Source organism: Pristiophorus japonicus, chromosome 10, assembly GCF_044704955.1.
Source record: "Pristiophorus japonicus isolate sPriJap1 chromosome 10, sPriJap1.hap1, whole genome shotgun sequence".
NCBI lineage: Eukaryota > Metazoa > Chordata > Chondrichthyes > Pristiophoridae > Pristiophorus > Pristiophorus japonicus.
The window spans coordinates 166,155,309-166,173,181 of NC_091986.1; the positions used below are offsets into that span (position 1 = coordinate 166,155,309).

Genomic DNA, 17,873 nt, shown 5'->3' on the forward strand with positions numbered 1-17,873 from the left:
AAATAGATAGGAGTTTCTGCGGCCGCAACCGAGACTCCAGGATGGTATGTTGCCTCCCTGGTGCAAGGGTCAAGGATGTCTCAGAGCGGCTGCAGAGCATTCTGGAGAGGGAGGGTGAACAGCCAGTTGTCGTGGTACATGTAGGTACCAACGATATAGGTAAGAAGCGGGAAGAGGTCCTACAAGCTGAATTTAGGGAGCTACCAGTGCCATGTGCTAATCAGAGTAGAGGGAGCAGGATAGTTGGAATAAATACGTGGCTTGAGCAGTGGTGCAAGAGGGAGGGATTCAAATTCCTGGGACATTGGAACCAGTTCTGGGGGAAGTGGGACCTGTACAAAAGGGACAGTCTGCACTTGGGCAGGACTGGAACTGATGTCCAAGGGGTAACATTTGCTAATGCAGTTCGGGAGTGTTTAAACTAATATGGCAGGGGGATGGGAACCTATGCAGCGAAATAGGGCGAAGTAATATGGAGTCAAACAGATGGTAGAAAGGTAAAAAGCAATAGTGGAAGGCCAAGTAAACAAAGGCAAGAAACAAAAAGGGCCACACTACATCATAATTCTAAAAGGACAAAGGATGTTAAAAAAACAAGCCTGAAGGCTTTGTGTCTTAATGCAAGGAGTATCCATAATAAGGTGGATGAATTAACTGTGCAAATAGATGTTAACAGATATGATGTGATTGGGATTACAGAGACGTGGCTCCAGGATGATCAGGGCTGGGAACTCAACATTCATGGGTATTCAACATTCAGGAAGGATAGAATAAAAGGAAAAGGAGGTGGGGTAGCATTGCTGGTTAAAGAGGAGATTAATGCAATAGTTAGGAAGGATATTAGCTTGGATGATGTGGAATCTATATGGGTCGAGCTGCAGAACACCAAAGGGCAAAAAACGTTAGTGGGAGTTGTGTACAGATCTCCAAACAGTAGTAGTGATGTTGGGGAGGGCATCAAACAAGAAATTAGGGGTGCATGCAATAAAGGTGCAGCAGTTATCATGGGTGACTTTAATATGCATATAGATTGGGCTAACCAAACTGGAAGCAATACGGTGGAGGAGGATTTCCTAGAGTGCATAAGGGATGGTTTTCTAGACCAATATGTCGAGGAACCAACTAGCGGGGAGGCCATCTTAAACTGGGTGTTGTGTAATGAGAGAGGATTAATTAATTAATCTCGTTGTGCGAGGCCCCTTGGGGCAGAGTGACCATAATATGGTGGAATTCTACATTAGGATGGAGAATGAAGCAGCTAATTCAGAGACCATGGTCCAGAACTTAAAGAAGGGTAACTTTGAAGGTATGAGGTGTGAATTGGCTAGGATAGATTGGCGAATGATACTTAAGGGGTTGACTGTGGATGGGTAATGGCAGACATTTAGAGACCGCATGGATGAACTACAACAATTGTACATTCCTGTCTGGCATAAAAATAAAAAAGGGAAGGTGGCTCAACCGTGGCTACCAAAGGAAATCAGGGATAGTATTAAAGCCAAGGAAGTGGCACACAAATTGGCCAGAAATAGCAGTGAACCCGGGGACTGGGAGAAATTTAGAACTCAGCAGAGGAGGACAAAGGGTTTGATTAGGGCAGAGAAAATAGAGTATGAGAGGAAGCTTGCAGGGAAAATTAAGATGGACTGCAAAAGTTTCTATAGATATGTAAAGAGAAAAAGGTTAGTAAAGACAAACATAGGTCCCCTGCCGTCAGAATCAGGGGGAGTCATAACGGAGAACAAAGAAATGGCAGATCAATTGAACAAGTACTTTGATTCGGTATTCACTAAGGAGGACACAAACAACCTTCCGGATATAAAAGGGGTCAGAGGGTCGAGTAAGAAGGAGGAACTAAGGGAAATACTTATTAGTCAGGAAATTGTGTTGGGGAAATTGATGGGATTGAAGGCCGATAAATCCCCAGGGCCTGATGGACTGCATCCCAGAGTACTTAAGGAGGTGGCCTTGGAAATAGTGGATGCATTGACAGTCATTTTCCAACATTCCATAGACTCTGGATCAGTTCCTATGGAGTGGAGGGTAGCCAATGTAACCCCACTTTTTAAAAAAGGAGAGAGAAAACAGGGAATTATAGACCGGTCAGCCTGACATCGCTAGTGGGTAAAATGATGGAATCAATTATTAAGGATGTCATAGCAGCACATTTGGAAAGAGGTGACATGATAGGTACAAGTCAGCATGGATTTGTGAAAGGGAAATCATGCTTGACAAATCTTCTGGAATTTTTTGAGGATGTTTCCAGTAGAGTGGACAAGGGAGAACCAGTTGATGTGGTGTATTTGGACTTTCAGAAGGCTTTCGACAAGGTCCCACACAAGAGATTAATGTGCAAAGTTAAAGCACATGGGATTGGGGGTAGTGTGCTGATGTGGATTGAGAACTGGTTGTCAGACAGGAAGCAAAGAGTAGGAGTAAATGGGTACTTTTCAGAATGGCAGGCAGTGACTAGTGGGGTACCGCAAGGTTCTGTGCTGGGGCCCCAGCTGTTTACATTGTACATTAATGATTTAGATGAGGGGATTAAATGTAGTATCTCCAAATTTGCGGATGACACTAAGTTGGGTGGCAGTGTGAGCTGCGAGGAGGATGCTATGAGGCTGCAGAGTAACTTGGATAGGTTAGGTGAGTGGGCAAATGCATGGCAGATGAAGTATAATGTGGATAAACGTGAGGTTATCCACTTCGGTGGTAAAAACAGAGAGGCAGACTATTATCTGAATGGTGACAGATTAGGAAAAGGGGAGGTGCAACGAGACCTGGGTGTCATGGTACATCAGTCATTGAAGGTTGGCATGCAGGTACAGCAGGCGGTTAAGAAAGCAAATGGCATGTTGGCCTACATAGTGAGGGGATTTGAGTACAGTGGCAAGGAGGTGTTACTACAGTTGTACAGGGCCTTGGTGAGGCCACACCTGGAGTATTGTGTACAGATTTGGTCTCCTAACTTGAGGAAGGACATTCTTGCTATTGAGGGAGTGCAGCGAAGGTTCACCAGACTGATTCCCGGGATGGCGGGACTGACATATCAAGAAAGACTGGATCAACTGGGCTTGTATTCACTGGAGTTCAGAAGAATGAGAGGGGACCTCATAGAAACGTTTAAAATTCTGATGGGTTTAGACAGGTTAGATGCAGGAAGAATGTTCCCAATGTTGGGGTAGTCCAGAACCAGGGGTCACAGTCTAAGGATAAGGGGTAAGCCATTTAGGACAGAGATGAGGAGAAACTTCTTCTCCCAGAGAGTGGTGAACCTGTGGAATTCTCTACCACAAAAAGTTGTTGAGGCCAATTCACTAAATATATTCAAGAAGGAGTTAGATGTAGTCCTTACTACTAGGGGGATCAAGGGGTATGGCGCGAAAGCAGGAATGGGGTACTGAAGTTGCATGTTCAGCCATGAACTCATTGAATGGCGGTGCAGGCTCGAAGGGCCGAATGGCCTACTCCTGCACCTATTTTCTTTTACCAGTCAATCGTCTCTGACTGTCTCTGTAACTGTCCTTAAGTGCACCATTGACAGGTGTTGATGGCCCCATTACTGGCCGTATTGTCCCTTGCGATGGCATGAATTGCCGTTTAGCTAACCATTGTCTCTGTTGAATACCATCTTTGGGTTTGACTACATGCTGGGGCATGTCCAATTGCCCCTGTCTGCCTAGAGAACTGTGTGCCACGTTAACAATGTTGTCTCCCTGTCCATTTGCTGCATTTAAACCAAGATTTTTGTCAAACATCATTCTGGTCTCTTCCTCCCCTGAGATAAATGTCTGGGCCATCAAAGCTGCCGTTTCCAGGGTCAAGTCTTTGGTCTCAATCAGTTTCCTGAAAACCCCAGCGTGCCCGATGCCCTCAATAAAAAAAGTCTCTCAACATCTCCGCTCTGCATGCATCTGGGAACTTACATAAGTTCGCCAGTCACCGGAGGTCTGCCATGAAGTCTGGAACGCTTTGCCATTCTCGCCGCCGGTGCATGTAAAATCGGTGTCTCGCCATGTGCATGCTGCTCGCCGATTTAAAGTGTACCCCGATCAACTTACTGAGCTCTTCAAAAGTCTTGTCCGCTGGCTTCTCTGGCGCTAGAAGGTCCTTCAACAGGGAGTACGTCCTGGATCCACAAACCGTCAGGAGATGAGCTCTGCATTTGTCGGCCGAATCCTGTCCCAGCCATTCCTTAGTGACAAAACTTTGCTGTCGTCTCTCAATAAAATCGTCCCAATCATCACCAACACAGTACCTCTCGCCTGTGCTGCTAGTGGCCATGCTCACGTGGTTTAAATCCCAGTTTCTCGTTGCCAATGATATATCCTTACTATACAGTATAAATGCACATGTGTCCCATACTTGAGAGAAGGTCACTCTGTGACCAGTAATCTTTATTAGCCAGCACTGAAGTGCAGAAGGTGGGTGGAGCTTCCCCTTTTATACTGAAAGTCCAGGTTAGGAGTGTCCCCCACAAGTTCACCACCTAGTGGTCAGTATTCTCACGGTGTACAACTTAGGTCAGTTTATACATGGGTTACAATGACAGTTGAATACATGACACCCCCCCCCAAAGTTTTATTGGGATCACAGGTTAAGTCTCTCTGGTGGTTTATGCTCCCTTGTGGAGCACCTGAGTTGGGGCTCCGGTTGTTGGGCGTTGGCCTTTGTGTCTGCTGTTTGCAGTGTCTCAGGCCTGTCCGGACTGCCCACAGTGACTGGGCTCTCCTCCACTTGGTTCCGGTGTTCGGTCACCTGTGGTGGAGTAAACTCTATGTCGTATTCTTCCTCTGCTTCTTCTATGGGGTTGCTGAACCTCCTTTTAGTTTGATCCACATGTTTGCGGCAGATTTGTTCATTGGTAAGTTTAACTACCAAAACTCTATTCCCCTCTTTGGCAATCACAGTGCCTGCAAGCCATTTGGGCCCTGCAGCGTAATTAAGGACAAAAACAGGGTAATTGACATCAATACATCGTGCCCTCGCATTCCTGTCATGATAGTCACATTGTGACTGACACCTGCTCTCAACAATTTCTTTCATGGTGGGGTGTATAAGGGATAACCTGGTTTTGAGCGTTCTTTTCATTAGCAGCTCTACGGGTGGAACCCCTGTGAGCGAGTGTGGTCGGAATCTATTGGCCAACAGGAGGCGTGATAAGCAGCTTTGTAGGGAACCCCCTTGGATTCTGAGCATCCCCTGTTTCATTATCTGCACTGCATGTTCCGCCTGGCCGTTTGAGGCCGGCTTGAACGGTGCCGTTCTGACATGGTTGATTCCATTGCCTGCCATGAAGTCCTGGAATTCAGTGCTTGTGAAGCATGGGCCATTGTCGGTGACCAAGACATCCGATAGACCATGGGCGGCGAACACTGGCCGTAGACTTTCTACCGTGGCAGAGGATGTGCTTGAATTTAAAATGGCACAGTCAATCCATTTGGAGTAGGCGTCTACTACAACCAAAAACATTTTTCCCATGAAAGGACCTGCGTAGTCCACATGGATGCGTGACCATGGCTTGGCGGGCCAGGATCAGGGACTAAGGGGGGCTTCCCTGGATGCGTTGCCCAGCTGAGCACACGTGTTGCACCTGCGAACACAAAGTTCCAGGTCTGCATCTATTCCTGGCCACCAAACGTGTGACCTGGCAATTGCCTTCATCATGACAGTGCCCGGGTGCTCATTGTGAAGTTCTCTGATAAACATCTCTCTGCCCCTCTGGGGCATGACTACTCGGTTTCCCCACAGTAGGCAGTCGGCCTGAATCAAGAGTTCATCCTTGCACCTATGAAACGGTTTAAATTCCTCAGGGTATGCCCTGTACGTGGCTGCCCAGTCCCCATTCAGGACACATTTCTTAACTGAAGAGAGTAGTGGGTCTTTATTTGTCCAGACTTTAATCTGACGGGTTGTTTCAGGTGAACCTTCACTTTCGAAAGCTTCTATAGCCATGACCATCTCAGCAGCATGCTCAGTTGCCCCCTCAGTGGTGGCTAGTGGGAGCCTGCTGAGTGCATCGGTGCAGTTTTCAGTGCCCGATCTGTGCCGAATTGTGTAGTCATAGGCGGCTAACATGAGTGCCCATCTATGTATGTGGGCCGATGTATTCGCATTTATGGTCTTATTGTTGGCCAGTAGGCACGTTAGGGGTTTGTGATTTGTCTCCAGCTCAAATTTCCTGCCAAACAGGTACTGGTGCATTTTTTTTTTACTGCATATACACATGCTAGCGCTTCCTTTTCTACCATCCCGTAGCCCCTTTCTGCCTGGGACAGACTTCTGGAGGCATAAGCTACCGGCTGTAACTGACCATTGGCATTCACATGCTGCAACACACACCCGACCCCATAAGATGACGCATCGCACGTTAAAACAAGTTTCTTACACGGGTCATATAACGTTAACAGTTTGTTGGAGCATAACAAATTGCGTGCTTTATCAAAAGCCCTTTCCTGGCTATCCCCCCAGACTCATTCGCGACCTTTGCGTAGGAGCACATGTAGCGGCTCTAACAGCGTGCTCAAAAATTTGAGAAGAAAGTTACCAAAATAGTTCAGGAGCCCCAGGAACGAACGCAGCTCCGTTGTGTTACGGGGTCTGGGTGCTTTCTGGATCGCTTCCGTTTTGGACGCACTAGGTCTGATCCCGTCTGCTGCTACCCTCCTCCCCAGGAATTCTACCTCTGGAGCTAAGAAGACGCACTTCGCCTTTTTCAGTCGCAGACCTACCCGGTCCAGTCTGCTTAGCACCTCCTCCGGATTGTTTAGGTGTTCTTCAGTATCGTGACCCGTGATGAGGATGTCGTCTTGAAAAACCACCGTCCTTGGAATCGACTTGAGGAAGCTTTCCATATTTCACTTAAAGATCACGGCGGCCGAACGAATCCCGAATGGACATCTGTTATACTCAAACAATTCCTTGTGTGTCGTGATTGTGGTCAGCTTCTTTGACTCACTCGCCAGCTCCTGGGTCATGTAAGCTGAGGTCAGATCCAATTTTGAAAAAGGTTTGCCACCGGATAGCATCGTAAAGAGGTCCTCCGCTCTCGGTAGCGGGTACTGGTCTTGGAGTGACACCCGATTGATGGTGGTCTTGTAATCGCCACATATCCTGACCGACCCTTCTGCCTTGAGCACCGGCACGATCGGGCTCGCCCAGTCACTGAATTTGACTGGCGAGATGATGCCTTCCCTCAGCAGGCGGTCCAAGTCGTCTTCTATCTTTTCCTGCATCACGTACAGCACCGCTCTGGCCTGGTGGTGTACTGGCCTGGCGTCCGGGTTGATGTGAATCACTACCTTGGTCCCCATGAAAGTGCCAATGCCGGGTTGAAATAATGAGTCAAATTTGTCCAGGACCTGTGAGCATGATACTCGCTCCACAGAAGAAATTGCATTGACATCGCCCCATTTCCAGTTCATGACAGCAAGCCAACTCCTCCCCAGTAGTGCGGGACCATCCCCCGGGACAATCCAGAGTAGCAACCTGTTCTCCAAATCTTTGTGGGTCATGACTACCATGGCGCTGTCTAGTAGCGGAATGATCTCCTTTGTATATGTTCGTAGCTGTGCGTCAATCGGCAATAATTTTGGCCTCCTGGCCTTGGACACCCACAACCTTTCGAACATGTTTGATACTCATCAGGGACTGGCTGTCCCCAATGTCTAGCTCCATTAATACTGGGATGCCATTGAGGAGCACTTTCATCATTATCGGTGGCGTCCTGGTATATGAACTGTATATGTGCTCCACATGAACTCGCTGAACTTCAGCTTCCAGCGATTTCCCCCAGTATTCATTTGGCCTCGTAGGGCTTACATCGGGCCCGTCCTCCTCGTACATCAACCTGGCTGCAGACATCCTACACATACGCGCCAAGTGACCGCTGACTTTGCAGATTCTGCAGCTATCTTGCTGATACCTGCAAGCTCTGGCTGGGTGTTTGCCTCCACACCTCCAGCATGAGCTGGAGGCCCCATTGTTGGAAACAAAAGGTCCATTACCAGTCGATCGTCTCTGACTAACTCTGTAACTGTAACTTAAGCGCAGCATTAACAGGTGTTGATGGCCCCATTACTGGCCGCATTGTCCATTGCGATGGCGTGAATCGCCGTTCAGCTAGCCATTGTCTCTGTTGAATTCCCCCTTTGGGTTCGACTACATGCTGGGGCATGTCCGATTGCCCTTGTCTGCCTAGAGAACTGTGTGCTGCGTTAACAATGTTGACTCCCTGGTCGTTTGCTGCATTTGAGCCAAGATTTTTGTAATACATCATTCTGGTCCCTTCCTCCCCTGATATAAATGTCTGGGCTATCAGAGCTGCAGCTTCCAAGGTCAAGTCTTTGGTCTCAATCAGTTTCCTGAAAACCCCAGCGTGCCCGATGCCCTCAATAAAAAAGTCTTGCAGCATCTCCGCTCTGCATGCATCTGGGAACTTACATAGGCTCGCCAGTCACTGGAGATCTGCCATGAAGTCTGGAACGCTTTGCCCTTCTCGCTGCCGATGCGTGTAAATCCGGTGTCTCGCCATGTGCATGCTGCTTGCCGGTTTAATGTGTTCCCAGATCAATTTACTGAGGTCTTTGGATGTCTTGTCTGCCGGCTTCTCTAGCGCTAGAAGGTCCTTCATCAGGGAGTACGTTCTGGATCTACAAACAATCAGCAGATGAGCCCTGCGTTTGTCGGCCGAATCCTGTCCCAACCATTCCTTAGTGACAAAACTTTGCTGTAGTCTCTTAATAAAGTTGTCCCAATCATCACCAACACAGTACCTCTCTTCTGTGCTGCTAGTGGCCATGGTCGCGTGGTTTAAATCCCAGTTTCTCGTCGCCAATGATATGTCCTTACTATACAGTATAAATGCACACAAGGCCCATACTTGAGAGAAGGTCACTCTGTGACCAGTTACCTTTATTACCAAGACCTCAAGTGATGAAGGTGGGTGGAGCTTCCCCTTTTATACCTGAAAGTCCAGGTTAGGAGTGTCTCCCACAAGTGCACCCCTTGTGGTCAATGTTCTCAAGGTGTACAATTTAGGTCAGCTTATACATAGGTTACAATAATAGTTGAATACATTACACTATTATCAGTCACTGTAAAGGTCATCGCTAGAATCCTCCTCAACCGTTTTCTCGCTGTGGCTGAGGAGCTCCTCCTGGAGTCACATGCAGTTTCCGTCCACTACGGGGTACAACGGACACGACTTTTACGGCGCGACAACTGCAAGAGAAATGCAGGTAACAGCACCAACCCTTGTTCATGACCTTCTTTGACCTTACAAATGCCTTTAACACTGTTAACCTCGAGGGACTATGGAGCATCCTCCTCCGTTTCGGCTGCCCCCAAAAGTTTGTTGCCATCCTCTGCCTGCTCCACGACGACATGCAAGCCGTGATCCGGGTGTCATGTGGCCCTCCCCTGACTGTTTCAATTGTTTTAAAATAGAGAGGGTTAATACTCAACCAAATGTAGTGTATCATCACTCGTTAATGGTGGAGGTGGGGATGCCAGGTATCTAGTGATTCTCCCACATATGTTGCTGCTCTCATTGGTTTGACCATATTGGTGTATATTTCTTGAGGAGGTGAAGTTTATTATTAAGATAATGGTTGCACCTAACAAACTCCTTTATATTCTGTCACGGTCACTTTGATACTTCTATGAGAGTCATCTAATTAAATTGCCTCTTTTTTGCAGTGCATTACTGTATTTCTAATTTTGTGGTGTGAGGCAGTGCTCTGGGCCAAAATGTCTTTGAAAAAAAGCTCTGTTGCAGAGAAAAGTGCCCTTCTTGCTAAGAATCAGGAAGTTAGGAGTAAGAAGGGAAGTTCGCGGAATTTTTCTTGTACATGAAGGTAACAGACTTACGTATAAACTATCTGGAAAGGCCATTAAAGTGAATTTTGTAACTGAGGTCATGAGGTACTTTTGAACAGAGAACAGATTGCAGGATACGATCAGAACATAATTAGATGAGGTTAAAAGGACGTGTTGGGTCAAATTACATTTTCCAGTCCTTAAAAATTGTTATGCAGTTTGGTTGGCTACAGGTCTCTGATCAGGACGTGAGTACCCCTCTGAATTCTCTGTGGTAGCCCTAATTAGAGAATAGAAACATGGGACTTCTGTGATTGTGTGTCATTCTACTTGGTATGACCCTACTTGGTATGACCCTATTGGGAATCATAAACGAACGACTGCCATCTCTTGTTTAACTCTATAAATTTATATTAGCTTGGCTCGGTATCACTCTCGCTAGAAGGTTATGACTTCAAACTGCACTATGGAGCTCAATACATAATCTAGACTGACGCATCAGCAGAGTGCTGAAGAAGGACAGTATTGTTGGAGGTACTCTCCATCAGATCAGATGTTAAACCAAAGCCCTGCCTGCCCACTCAAGTGGATGTAAAAGAACCCATGACACAATTCAAAGAAGTGCAGGGAGTTCTTCCGGTGTCCTGGACAACATTCCTCCCTCAACCAAGAACACCAAAACAGACTATCTGGCCATTATTTATAGAACCTTGCTGTCCACAAATTGGCGACCACATTTGTCTGCAAAACAAAAGTTATTGCACTTCAAAAGTTATCAACTGGTTATAACCCACTTTGGGACGTCATGAGCACTATTTAAATGCAAGTCCTTTCTTTCTTAATATGGATTGTCTTACATAAACATAATACCTTATGATTACAGTTTGCCTTCAATTTCTTTATTTCTCTTGTTACGTGCCGTGCTTTGTTTCTTTGCGTAAATTAGTTTAGAAAAAATTAATTGGCAGGACAACCTGCTAGGATATCCTCTATTTCATGTGTAGTTCCTACTAATGGCACAACTCTAGCCAAAACATGAAAGTAAAAATGTTTAAGTTGCTTTACTAATGGTGTACAATATGTACAAAGCCAATTTTTTTATTACACCAGGAACCAGTGTGCAGGATTATGTACCAAAATGTATGCCTTCAACAACTGCAAAAAAGAATATTAGGCCTTTTGACTATACTCATTGTAGTACCTTTTTTTGCTGTTATAATCACTTCTGAATCATTTTATAGCATTTTCTCCAAGCTCTCTTTCTCTCTTTTTTTGAAAATATCATTACATTACAATGATCTCTCCTCACCATATTTGACTGCTTTACTCTTTTCATTTCTGTCTCTGCACATATTATTTTGTTATTAAAAGTCCATTTAGAAAAATAGAAACATAGAAAATAGGTGCAGGAGTAGGTCATCCGGCCCTTCGAGCCTACACCACCATTCAATAAGATCATGGCTGATCATTTCTTCAGTACCTCGCTCCTGCTTTCTCTCCATACCCCTTGATCCCTTTAGCCACAAGGGCCATCTCCCTCTTGAATATATCCAATGAACTGGCATCAACAACTCTCTGCGGTAGGGAATTCCATAGGTTAACAACTCTCTGAGTGAAGAAGTTCCTCCTCATCTCAGTCCTAAATAGCTTACCTCTTATCCTAAGACTATGTCCCCTGGTTCTGGACTTCTCCAACATCGGGAACATTCTTCCTGCATCTAACCTGTCCAATCCCGTCAGAACTTTATATGCTTCTATGAGATCCCCTCTCATCCCTCTAAACTCCAGTGAATACAGGCCCAGTTGATCCAGTCTCTCCTCATATGTCAGTCCTGCCATCCCAGGATTCAGTCTGGGGAACCTCCGCTGCACTCCCTCAATAGCAAAAGCGTCCTTCCTCAGATTAGACCAAAACTGAACACAATATTCCAGGTGAGGCCTCACCAAGGCCCTGTACAACTGCAGTAAGACTTCCTTGCTCCTATACTCAAATCCCCTTGCTGTGAAGGTCAACATGCCATTTGCCTTCTTCACCGCCTGCTGTACCTGCATGCCAACCTTCAATGACTGATGAATCATGACACCCAGGTCTCGCTGCACCTCCCCTTTTCCTAATCTTCCGCCATTCAGATAATATTCTGCCTTCGTGTTTTTGCCCCCAAAGTGGATAACCTCACACTTATCCACATTATATTGCATCTGCCATGTATTTGCCCACTCGCCTAACCTGTCCAAATCATCCTGCAGCCTCTTAGCGTCCTCCTCACAGCTCACACCGCCACCCAGTTTAGTGTCATCTGCAAACTTGGAGATATTACACTCAATTCCATCATCCAAATCATTAATATATATTGTAAAGAGCTGGGGTCCCAGCAATGAGCCCTGCGGCACTCCACTAGTCACTGCCTGCCATTCTGAAAAGGACCCCTTAATCCCGACTCTCTGCTTCCTGTCTGCCAACCAGTTCTCTATCCACATCAGTACATTACCCCTAATACCATGTGCTTTGATTTTGCACACCAATCTCTTGTGTGGGACCTTGTCAAAAGCCTTTTGAAAGTCCAAATACACCACATCCACTGGTTCTCCCCTGTCCACTCTACTAGTTACATCCTCAAAAAATTCCAGAAGATTTGTCAAGCATGATTTCCCCTTCATAAATCCATGCTGACTTGGACCAATCCTATCATTGCTTTCCAAATGGGCTGCTATTTCATCCTTAATGATTGATTCCAACATTTTCCCCATTACTGATGTCAGGCTAACTGGTCTATAATTACCCGTTTTCTCTCCCTCCTTTTTTAAAAAGTGGTGTTACATTAGCAACCCTCCAGTCCATAGGAACTGATCCAGAGTCGATAGACTGCTGGAAAATTATCACCAATGCATTCACTATTTCTAGGGCCACTTCCTTAATGGGATGTAGACTATCAGGCCCTGCGGATTTATCGGCCTTCAATCCCGTCAATTTCCCTAACGCAATTTCCCGCCTTCAGACCTTCAGACCCCTAGTACATAGGGAAGGTTATTTGTGCCTTCCTTTGTGAAGACAGAACCAAAGTACTTGTTCAATTGGTCTTCCATTTCTTTGTTCCCCATTATAAATTCACCCGAATCCAACTTCAAGGGACCTACATTTGTCTTCACGTATCTTTTTCTCTTCACATATCTATAGAAGCTTTTGCAGTCATTTTTTATGTTCCCGGCAAGCTTCATCTCGTATTTTCCCCCTCTTAATTAAACCCTTTATCCTCCTCTGCTGTATTCTAAATTTCTCCCAGTCCTCCGACTTACTACTTTTTCTGGCTAATTTGTATGCCTCTTCCTTGGATTAACCACTATCCTTAATTTCCCTTGTTAGCCACGGTTGAGCCACCTTCCCCGTTTTATTTTTACTCCAGACAGGGATGTACAATTGTTGAAGTTCGTCCATATGATCTGTAAAGGTTTGCCATTGCCTATCCACCGTCAACCCTTTAAGTATCATTTGCCAGTCTAATCTAGCCAATTCACGCCTCATACCATCAAAGTTACCTTTCCTTAAGTTCAGGAACCTAGTTTCTGAATTAACTTTGTCACTCTCCATCTTAATAAAGAATTCTACCATATTATGGTCACTCTTCCCCAAGGGGCCTCGCACAACAAGATTGCTAATTACTCCCTTTTCATTACACATCACCCAGTCTAGGATAGCCAGCTCTCTGGTTGGTTCCTCGACATATTGGTCTAGAAAACCATCCCTAATACACTCCAGGAAATCCTCCTCTACCGCATTGCTACCAGTTAGGTTAGCCCAATCAATATGTAGATTAAAGTCGCCCATGATTACTGCTGTACCTTTATTGCACACATCCCTTATTTCTTGCTTGATGCTGTCCCCAACCTCACTACTACTATTTGGTGGCCTGTACACAACTCCCACTCACGTTTTCTGCCCTTTAGTATTCCGTAGCTCCACCCATACCAATTCCAAATCATCCAAGCTAATGTCCTTCCTTACAATTGCATTAATTTCCTCTTTAACCAGCAACGCCACTCCACCTCCTTTTCTTTTCTGTCTATCCTTCCTAAATGCTGAATACCCCTGGATGTTGAATTCCCAGCCTTGGTCACCCTGGAACCATGTCTCTGATGCCAATCACATCATACCCATTAACTGCTATCTGTGCAGTTAATTCGTCCACCTTATTCCGAATACTCCTTGCATTGAGGCAGAGCCTTCAGGCTTGTCTTTTTAACACACTTTGACCCTTTAGAATTCTGCTGTAAAGTGGCCTTTTTTGTTTTTTGCCTTGGGTTTCTCTGCCCTCCACTTTTACGATTCTCCTTTCTATCTTTTGCTTCTGTCTCCATTTTATTCCCCTCTGTCTCCCTGCATAGGTTCCCATCCCCCTGCCATATTAGTTTAACTCCTCCCAAACAGCACTAGCAAACACTCCCCATGGACATTGGTTCCGGTCCTGCCCAGATGCAGACCGTCCGGTTTGTTCTGGTCCCACCTCCCCCAGAACCGGTTCCAATGCCCCAGGAAATAGAATCCTTCCCTGCTGCACCACTGCTCAAGCCACGTATTCATCTGAGCTATCCTGTGATTCCTACTCTGACTAGCACGTAGTACTGGTAACAATCCTGAGATTACTACTTTTGAGGTCCTACTTTTTAATTTAACTCCTAGCTCCCTAAATTCATCTCGTAGGACCTCATCCCGTTTTTTACCTATATCGTTGGTACCTATATGCACCACGACAATTGGCTGTTCACCCTCCCTTTTCAGGATGTCCTGCACCTGCTCCGAGACATCCTTGACCCTTGCACAGGGAGGCAACATACCATCCTGGAGTCTCAGTTGTGGCCGCAGAAACGCTTATCTATTCCTCTTACAATCAAATTCCCTATCACTATTGCTCTCCCACTCTTTTTCCTGCCCTCCTTTGCAGCAGAGCCACCCACAGTGCCATGAACTTGGCTGCTGCTGCTCTCCCCTGATGAGTCACCCCCCTCAATACTTTATGGCACTTTATAGTAGTTACAGCTGTTAAAAAAACTCAACTAGCTGGATCTATTCCTGTTTTGCAAATAAATAAGAAAAAACTGCTTTAGGAAACAGGAAAGTGTGGGAAAGATTTCAAGTGAAAAACCTGTCAGTATTTTTATTCTAATTTTGGAACCTAATTAAGTTAGAATGAATGACTAAGACACCAGATAATTGATGGAATACTTGTAAATAGCAAAGGTTTATTCAGGAATTAAGTTGCGACAGCAAGTTTGCTTGACCATCACAATTTGAAATGATGTTTATGCAGCACAAATTTAGTCATACTTTTAAAAAGCATTTTGCCACAAAAAGGACTTCCTACTTAATCACTTTCCTGGAAATGCGGGGCAGACAAACACAAGAGTGCCAAACTGCATGTATTCACTGCTCGGGTCCATTTCATTTTATGAGCCATGCCTCTTTTTTTTTTTCTTGGTTCCAGTTTCTTGTTATAATTACTGCATTTAACAAACATATTGTATATTTTATGTTGTGTTGGTTTACCCAAAAGACTGTGAATGCCTTGGTTTGCTATCCATCCATGTTGGACGCTTCAATTCTTCTGAGGCTAAAACCATCCCACTATCAGTCTGATAATCCTGAGAAAAACAACAGTAAGTTCATTCCGGATTCCTATTAAACTTTATTATCAGCTGTATTACCTAGAAAAATCTTCTAACGGGTTTGAAATATGATTAAATCATTATTGACCACAGCCTCAGTTTTAAATGATTGATTTGGATCAACTGGAGTTGTAGGTGGTAGTCAATGGATGTTCTCATCCCTCTGACCAATGCCCCTATATTACATCAACACTGGAAAAGATTACAGGTTATTAAGGCAAAGTATAAGTAAAGCAATATTCATATGTATACAATAAGACATGCAGGCTATGGGTGTGTACTTTGGGGTTGTATACAGCACATGCAATGAACTACTTATTTATTTAAAGCAGTCTACTTGGTTTATGAACATCACAAGATACAGCTGAGGAAGACCATTCAACCCATCTTGAATGACCCTACACTCTCCCCAGTGCTCATCTAATTGTTTTCGAAATGATTCGAGAGTTTTTTCATCCATCACTCTGCCTGGAAGTCCATTTCAAATGTCAATCACTTTGTGTGAAGATTAACTTTCTGATATCAGTCCTAAAGATACCATTTTTATAGTTTGAACCTATGGCCCTTGTTCTGCTCCCAGTTTAATTTATAGTAGTATTTCAGCTTAACTTTTATCCCATTTGCTATCTTATATCTCTTCAGATTACCTCTCAGGTGCCTCCTTTCTAAACTGAAAAGGCCAAACCTCTCCAGTCTTTTCTCATAGCTCAGGCCTTGACACGAGGGATCAGTCCCATGGCTCTTCTCTGTACAGCCTTCAGTGATTGAATGTCTCCCTTGTTTCTTGGCAACCAAGACTGGACACAGTACTCAAATGTGGTCTGAGCAGAACACTACATTTCTTGTGAAATTTCAGGATCTTTTGATCATTTTTCCACAGAAAAGATTTAGGAAAAAGTTACTTTTAAGTGTTGGGTTTTAAAAACAAAGTGGATTTCCATAGTTTTAAAGAGGGAGACCACAAGCTGCTGAATGTATATTAAAAGCAGACATAGACACTTACCCAGGACCATTAGAAGCCATTATTTCATGGTGGTGGCAATATTTCAATCCTATCGAAGTTACTAAGTTGGTGGATGTAGGTGGCCTAGTTAACATTGTATACCTTGATTTTCAAAAAGCCTTTACCAAGGTGCCACACAACAGGCTACTTAACATAGACTCCCGTGAGATTATTGGGCAGATTTTGGTTTGGATAAGGAATTGGTTGTTATTAATGGTAAAGGTTCTATGTGAGGATTAGTCATTAGTTGAATCTCGCAGGGATTAGTATTAGGGCTGTTTCTCTTTACCATCTTTATATATGATGTGGATATTTGCAGATGATTCAAAAATGTGTGCAAGTGTTAGGACTTTAGATGAGAAAAATAGATTACAGGCAGGTCTAAATGCAGTGGCGGAATGGGTCTGCATCTGACAAATGCCATTAAATATAGATAAATGTAGGGGGTGAAATTGCCCTGCACCCCGACTGGGGGCGGCAACCTTCTGGGGCTGGGTCATTTAGCACGCAGTGCAGAAGTCCCATCCCCGCCACGGAATTTCCCTTACCACCCCTCAAAGGGCGCTGAAGGAAGCACTACGCAGATGCTCCCCTTCAATTAAAGGGGAGGGCTGCTGCGCATTATGCAAGGCCTCTAATGGCCTCCACTAGGCCACCAGGACAACGTGCAATTGGGCCTGCAGCCCAGCATCCAAAACGGCATTCCTGATGGCGGCCCGGATCTTGCTATAGCCGCCATCGTTGAGCCAACCCGAGAGTCGTCCGATAAAAAAAGATGATGTCCTGAGATGCTGGTGTCCTCCCATTTAAGGAGCGTCCCAAGAGCAGATGTCCATCAGCTTCGCGACCCACGAAGCTGGCATTGATATCCACTTGTGCCAGTCTCATGGCTCGTGGGGCAATTATTCCCCACGGGATGTTAGGGGGCAGCGCGGGACAGTGAAAGGTCGTCGCGCACATCATTGGCGGTTACGCAGCGGCCCGGGGCGCGACGCTGCCATGGGAACGCCTCCACAAATTCACGGGAAATTTCCCAGGAGGTGGTAATGCCCCCTTCCCCTAGGTGAAAAGTGTCCTGCGCCCCCCCGGAGACGCTAATGGGGCTATAAAAACGGGCAATTTCACCCCCGTAGTGTTATGCATTTGGGTAGGGCCAATGCCAAGAATATGTACATTATGCAGGATTGCCTGCTCAAGGCTCTGAAAGTGCATAAACAGTTCTGCGAGGCTATTGCTAAAGTGTTAGGATGCATTGCGTGGATGATTAAATACAAACCAAGAAATGCTATACTGTCTTTGACTCGGGCCTTGGTTAGGCCTCATTTAGAATACTCAGGTAAATTCAAATTGCTATTAAGCTTTACATGAAGATAGATTCAAAAGAGGCAGTCAG

At 45.3% G+C, this 17,873-nt stretch overlaps 1 protein-coding gene across 3 annotated transcripts in view; it reads right to left on the reverse strand.

The window, feature by feature from the left end:
* Window positions 1–17,873, reverse strand: part of flt1 (fms related receptor tyrosine kinase 1) — a 274,841-nt gene that overhangs the window by 10,030 nt on the left and 246,938 nt on the right. Inside the window, exons 29-30 of one of the 3 annotated variants that reach the window (XM_070892292.1) lie at window positions 15,359–15,453; window positions 9,039–9,222 (exon numbers count right to left, since the gene is read on the reverse strand). The exons of 1 other annotated variant lie outside the window; for it this stretch is intronic. In XM_070892292.1, the coding sequence (XP_070748393.1) occupies window positions 9,123–9,222; window positions 15,359–15,453 (195 nt within the window). In that variant the 3' untranslated portion in view covers window positions 9,039–9,122. Of the gene's footprint in view, window positions 1–9,038; window positions 9,223–15,358; window positions 15,454–17,873 lie in introns of those variants that run through there. One more of the 3 variants, XM_070892291.1, reaches the window with a different exon arrangement.